At 50.7% G+C, this 6,792-nt stretch overlaps 1 protein-coding gene across 1 annotated transcript; it reads left to right on the top strand.

Annotated features, from left to right (window-relative positions):
* The first annotated feature begins 1,321 nt into the window (after positions 1-1,321).
* On the top strand, positions 1,322-6,575 carry BOD1 (biorientation of chromosomes in cell division 1). Its single transcript, XM_021532142.2, has 4 exons — positions 1,322-1,507; positions 2,548-2,672; positions 4,352-4,552; positions 5,740-6,575. The coding sequence occupies exons 1-3, from the start codon at positions 1,322-1,324 to the stop codon at positions 4,548-4,550; spliced, it is 510 nt and encodes a 169-aa protein (XP_021387817.1). The 3' UTR covers positions 4,551-4,552; positions 5,740-6,575.
* The last annotated feature ends 217 nt before the right edge of the window (positions 6,576-6,792 follow it).

Genomic DNA, 6,792 nt, shown 5'->3' with positions numbered 1-6,792 from the left:
GAGCTCCAGGAGCGTTTGGACGGCGCTCCAGGGATGCCAGGGTGGGATTTTTTGGGGGGGGTTGTGCAGGGACAGGAGCTGGGCTGGATGATCTCTGTGGTCCCGTCCACTCAGGACATTCAGTGACTCTCCTGTCCACGGGAGAACACAAAACCATGTGCCCTAAAAACTCGCTAGAGGGGAGGTGCAGGGTCCTGGCAGATCTGTTTTATCAATCACGTTCCTATTCTGGCTCTAAGCAGTCTCTGCAGTGTCCTGTCACTGCTGTCACACGCGTGACATCAGCACGAGGGTCAAAATCTGTGCTGGGGCTGCCCCTGCATCCCTGGCAGTGCCCAAGGCTGGGCTGGGTGGGTTTGGAGCAGCCTGGGACAGTGGGAGGTGTCCCTGCCATGGCAGGGGTGGCACTGGGTGATCTCCAGGGGTCCCTCAGCTGTTCTGGGATCCTGTGATTACATTCCTGCACTACTTGTCCTCCTGAATTAGGATGGGAATGTCTTACTGGGATGGGACTAACCTGTTTGGATGGGAATATCCTATTGGGATGGAAATATCCTATTGGAATGGGAATATCCTACTGGGATGGGAATATCCTACTGGGATGGTACTAACCTGTTGGGATGCAAATATCCTGTTGAGATGGAACTATCCTATTGGGATGGGAATATCCTATTGGGATGGGAATATCCTATTGGAATGGGAATATCTTATTGGAAGGGGAATATCCTACTGGGACGGGAATATCCTACTGGGATGGGAATATCCTACTGGGATGGGACTGTCCTATTGGAATGGGAATATCCTATTGGGATGGGATCCCGACAAGAATACTGCACGATCCCACACAAATTGATTTTTTGCCCCGCAATTTACATCATCTCTGCGGCACAGGAGAACACACGCGAGTCACAACCTCGCTGTTATCATGGCAGGGGGACCCCTGAGCATCCAGCTGCACACCTGGAGCATGAAGGCCATGCTGAGGAACACTCCGCCCGGCTGGACCCGCTCCGAGGGACACGGGGAGCCCTGTGACCGCCCCGGCCGGGTGCTGATCCCAGCACCGCCATCCCCGCACCGCCGCCGGGGGATGCGGGGAGGGTCCCCGCACTCCCGTGAACCACAACTCCCAAGATGCACCGCGACAGCGCCGCGCCCGCCCTTCCGCTGCCTCGCTGGGCCGCGCCGCGCTTCACGCTGGGATCTGTAGTTCTAAGAAGCACGGAGCACATAGCGCCGCTGTGGCGGAGAACTCGCCTCCCCGTGATGCAGCGCGGCGCGGTGACGCCATCGGCGCGCGGCGGCGCGGAGGCCGCGGGCCATGTCGGAGAGCGGCGGCGGCGGCGGGGCCGCGGCGGGCGCGGGGGCCGCGGGGCCGGGACCCGCCGAGCCCGGCTCGCTGCCGCCCGGGGACCCGCAGCTCATCGCCATCATCGTGGAGCAGCTCAAGAGCCGCGGCCTCTTCGACGGCTTCCGCCGCGACTGCCTGGCCGACGTGGACACCAAGGTACCGGGGCGGGCAGCGAGGCCAGGCCCTGCCGGGGCTGCTCCCGGGGATCCCCGCACACTCGGCCCGGCAGGCTGCTCGGCCCGGCACGGCTCAGCCCGGCACGGCTCAGCCCGGCACGGCTCGGCCCTTCCTGGGAAAACACCTTCCCGTGAGAACAGTGCTGCTCCCAGCCTGTCAGAAATTCCCATATTTTCAAATCTCCCTACAGCCTCAAACCGAACCTTTAACCTTTGTTTCTTGAGTAGATGGTCGCAGGTTGTTGCTTGACATTCGTTTTTTCTCAGCCACCACGAACTCCTCATCATTTCTTGCCAGTATTGAATTGGGCTGTCAGTGTTGAGTTGGATTGTTCTCAATGACTCAAAAAATTCAATGCTTTTTCTTGAATTTTGCTTTCCCAGAGCTTTTACGTTCCCAGCAGGAGCCCTGTCCTGGGATCTGCCGTCCTCATCCAGGACTGACACATCAAACTGTGAAATATCCCTGTTTCCCTCTTGTCCTTCCCTTGCATCCAGGATGTGGATCCTGAGCATTTATATGGATTTGCTAATTAAGTTCCTGTTCAGTGGAATTACATTTCCTCTGATAAAACTCAAATAACTATAACTATCTTTAAAATTACAATTTTATATTTTTATTCTTATCATCCCTGCTAGTGCCACAGAAGTAAATAATCCAAGTTTTTGTTTAGTGACAGTATTGCTCAGCCAGTTTCCTGGGAATTCTGGGGTGGAGGCTTTCCATGCAACAAGAACTCTGCTTGAACAACCTCTGTCTGCACAGTTTGGATTTCACTACCATTTCAGCCCCAGTCTATCCAGCTGTTTGGGTTATTACAACACTGAGCATTCTGTGCAATTTCCAGTTGTGTTCTCAGGGAAAAGAGGATTATCTTTGTTCAGAGAGTGAGAGGAGGGAAAGCAGACAGCAGAGCAGCCTGTGTGTGACAGTAGCTGCACTGTGCAGGGCTCTGGCAGGGGGTTCTTTGGAGCTGTTTGAGCTGTTGAACTGGATTTATTTTGGGTTTTTTTTTTTAGCCAGCCTATCAGAACCTGAGGCAGAAAGTTGACAACTTTGTCTCGACCCACCTGGACAAGCAGGAATGGAACCCAGCCATGAACAAGAACCAGCTACGGAATGGGCTGAGGCAGAGTGTGATCCAGTGAGTGAGCTGCACAATCTGTGCTATTTGATAGGCCAAAAACCACCTGAGGCAAGGCAGAACTGGCAGAATTAAGTTTTTCACACCAATTCCCTTTGTCCACCCTGAGTTTCATTGTGAGAGTCAGTGCTGTCTGAACTCTCCCCAAAATGCACATTATTGCTCTGCCTGAAAGAGAGGGGAAATATTTCTGTTAGCTGCCCAAATTAGTACTGCACTGAGCTGGGTGACCTTGATCTTAACTTTCAGGAAAGAGAAGAGCCTTTAAAGATTCTTTACAGAGAGAGTCCTGAGGGTGCCCAAGGTCTGTGTGCAGACTCCCACCCCTGTCACAGCAATCTCTGCACCAGGGCCAGTTCCTGTCCAGCTGTTTCAGACACTGCACTGGGGACCACCAGGGGATCAGAGGGATGGAGCAGCTCTGCTGGGAGAGCTGGGATTGCTCACCTGGAGGGGAGAGACTTTGGGGTGACCTCACTGTGGCCTCCTCCTGAAGGAGCCAACAGGATGGGAAAGGAATTTTTACAAGGGCCTGGAGGGGCAGAATAAGGGGGAATGGCTTCAATTGAGAGAGCAGGGTTGTAGTAGATGTCAGGAATAAATCCTTTCTCTGTGAGGGTGGGCAGGCCCTGGCACAGGGTGCCCAGAGCAGCTGGGGCTGCCCCTGCATCCCTGGCAGTGCCCAAGGCCAGGCTGGACAGGGTTTGGAGCAGCCTGGGACAGTGGGAGGTGTCCCTGCCATGGCAGGGGTGGGGATGGATGAGCTTTAAGGTCCCACCCAACCCATTGTGTGGCTCTGACAGTTTACATTGCTTCCCAGAGCTGCTGAGTTTTAACCAGGGAGAGGAGGATGAGGTATTGCCCAAAGTGTTGTAAAGAACAGCCCTGGTCCTGGGGAGTCTGAACTGTCACTCCTGGAGGGGCAGGGCTGAGCCCTGGGGGTGCCCAGCTCTGCGTCCTGCCCACCCAGGCTGCTGGTACCTGCAGGTGGCACAAGCTTGGTGGCCCCGTCTCTGCATCCTTCACAGCCTCATTATCCTGAGGCTCCTCTCCATTTCCTGTCCCTGCTCCCTTGCAGACATGACTAAACCCTCCCAGACAGCCTGTGCCCCACCATCCCAGGGCCTGACACAGCCCCTGAAGTCCCCAGGCACTTCAGTTCCTGCTGCTCAGCCCAGAGCCTCTGCTGTGTGCTCTCTGTCTTGTTTTTATAACCCATTCCCATCCGTCTAGACTGAAATTCTGCAAGTGACAGTCCTGTTCTGAGGGGGCAGGATTCTTCTCCCTCCACTCAGCCAAAAATAATAGCCTTTGCTCTCACCTGCCCTCCTCCTCAGAACAGCTTATTTCTCTGCTTGTGCCAAAATGTATTTGTGCCAAAATGTGTTTGTTTGCTTTCATGTTGACCTGGTTTCCACAGGAGCTCTGTTAAAAGTGGCTCTTGGCCAAGGTGTCATTTAAGTACCTGGGAGAGCAGATGTGAGTTGTTAATTCTGTAGGGAGCAGGGAGAGAAATAGGTGAGTGAAACAAGTCCCTGTTAAGGATCTCCTGAGTAGGCTGCAGTTCTCACCATGTTAATGCTAATTGCAGTTGACAGGAGGGGCTCTGGAGAGTTTCTGGAGGAGATTGGGGAGAAGTTTTTCAGAGGAGCTGAATGATTTCTTTGTCTTTGTTCAAGGTCAGGAATGCTGGAAGCTGGAGTGGACAGAATTATTTCTCAGGTGGTGGATCCAAAACTAAACCACATCTTCAGGCCTCAGATAGAGAGGGCGATTCATGAATTTTTGGCTGCACAAAAGAAAGAGGAAAATGTGCCAGCTCCTCCTCCAGAGCCTGAGAATAAGGATCCTCCTGCTCCATCTCAGGATGCCTCCTAAAGGTCTGGTATCTCTGCCCTTACTGCTGACATTCCTCGTGCCTCATCTCTGTGCTTGTACAGTGCAAGATAGAGGAGGGCTTGGCAGGGGGGACACTTTGATCAGCAGCCTGCTGTCATTGTCACACAGCCCTCTGCCACTCCTAAAAATAACTGCTAAAAATAACTGGGACTAAGACACAGGGATGATGTAAATCAGCTATCAAGGAACACTGTGCACCCTACCAGAGCTGGGTTTGGATCAGCCCAAAAGGCCTTTTATTCCAGTAAAGCTTATCCAGAATAATAATAAAAAAAAAGAATACCCAGCAGCATTAACGTGGAAGTGGCTGCATTGCCTTCAGAACTGTATCAAATGGATTAAAAATAAATATCATGTACTGAAGCACAGTGGAATGGAGTGGAGACAGGTTATTATGGCTTAGCATTGAAAGTTTTATGTATCTCTGCTTCAGAACAAACACTGGAGTGTTGAATTGTCACTGACCAAATTAATCCTGCTGGAGTTAGGGCAACATCTCTGGGAGTGAAAAGCTGTTCACTGAAAAAACTGATTTAAATAGAGCAACCTGGATCTTCCAGCTGCAAGAACTGAGGGTGCCCTTGTGGCAAACAAGTTCATTCTGGCTTTTGTGATTAAAATAACTCCAGGGGCCTCAGGGGGCCATAACTGCTCCTCTGTCTTAGTACAAGGTGTGCCCATCTTTGCTAAGGTTGCAAAGGTTCATTTGGATATTGAGGAACCACTGCCTTGGTGGGAAATTTCAATCTGCAGCTTTGCTGGGGTACTTAAAACCATGCTGCATGAAAGGAAGTGAATTGGCAGTTGTTTATCTGCTAGGGATTTCTGAGAGCAAAAATGCTCCTTATAATCCACAGCTGATGTATTTAGGAGGAATAAGAACCTACAGTGGCTGTTCTAATGCTTGGAATTATCAGAGCAACCAGCATGGGGGTTTAGCTTAATAGTGGAAGTTTAAGTGGCTGTAGTGTCAGCCTGAGTTATTTGCTTGTGACTTGCAGCTTTAATGCCTTGAATTTTTGCATTTGTCTGGTTCAAGTAGTTTAAAAGTCCATTATAACCCGCAGCAAAGTGCAGTTGTTAATATATCCTGATCTATCCTAATGCACTGACTTGTGAAGGTGCTTTTACATCCTCTAAAATCTCTTTTTTTTCTTTTCCTTTGCAGGGAGATCCTGCTGCTGAGCAGCTGCAGTTGCAACATGCCCTGTTAGACTGGCAATGGATTCCTTGTTCCCTTTGGTGCAGGATTGCAGTCTGCCAAAGATGATTAACCTTTATTATCCTGTGGGAAATAGGCACTGAAATGGGGAAATTCAGGTGCCCCTGGAGTTCTGCCTGTGGAGGGACAGCCCAAGTGTGGAGAGATTTTTGCTGTGAACTGCAGCCTGTATTCATTAGTCATGCCTTTGGGCAAGGGGGTGGGAAGGGAAAAAGGGAGTTGTCTGCTGTCTGGAGGGAGTGGGGAACAGGGCTGAGGTGCTAGAAGGAGCACAAAGAAAAGAAGGAGGGTATTTTTGGGGGTGGGGTATTTTTTGGAGACCAAGTAGACCTGTCAGATTTGCTTTGATAGAAGCCAGAGGAGGGAGCCTCATGTGCTGGGTTTCAGGAAGCAGCAGGTGCCAGGACAGGTGGAAATCACTGCACTGCCTGCTTTGGGAAGGGCATTTCTCTTTCAAAACTGGAGCTAAACTTCAGGATCCACTATCAGATATATTCTCTTGAACACAAAAACACGTTTACAGTTGGCTATGCCTATAGCTGATGTCACTCCTATTTCCCAGGGAACTCTGGGAAAGGGCACACCAGAGTAGGGGATCAGGTGGAAATTTGTCTTATTCTGCTTGGAAGACTTTTCTTTCTCAGGTGCCTGGTGGAAACTGTCCTATGCTTTCAGCTTGAATGCATGCAGTGTCCTCTGGATGACAGTCAAATGGAGAATGTGATAACCTGTTCTGCCAGCAAATGCCCACACCTTTTTGCAATAAAACACCTCAAAAAGCATCTCTGAGGCTTGGCTTCTTCAGCAATTTTTCTTAAGGAGAAACTGTTTAAAGAAATGCAGCAGTCCTGATGGCTGGATCCCTAAAGAAAGTCTGACCTTACACATTTTATGGGTTAATCCAGGTTTAACAAACTGGGCTTGTTTCTTACCAGGAAATAAGATGATTCTAGTACCCCTTCCATAGAAGATGTCTCAAAAAATGTAAAATATTGTGAG

Source organism: Lonchura striata, chromosome 15 (assembly GCF_046129695.1).
Source record: "Lonchura striata isolate bLonStr1 chromosome 15, bLonStr1.mat, whole genome shotgun sequence".
Taxonomy (NCBI): domain Eukaryota; kingdom Metazoa; phylum Chordata; class Aves; order Passeriformes; family Estrildidae; genus Lonchura; species Lonchura striata.
Note: the sequence above shows the minus strand (reverse complement) of the source record. Positions and strands in the feature narration are given on the sequence as shown.

Excerpts from the sequence above, each read along its gene's own strand:
- BOD1 (XM_021532142.2), top strand. The coding sequence starts at position 1,322 with ATGTCGGAGAGCGGCGGCGGCGGCGGGGCCGCGGCGGGCGCGGGGGCC. Across the intron at positions 1,508-2,547 it reads TGGCCGACGTGGACACCAAG|CCAGCCTATCAGAACCTGAG; the intron begins GTACCGGGGCGG and ends TTTTTTTTTTAG. Across the intron at positions 2,673-4,351 it reads CTGAGGCAGAGTGTGATCCA|GTCAGGAATGCTGGAAGCTG; the intron begins GTGAGTGAGCTG and ends TCTTTGTTCAAG.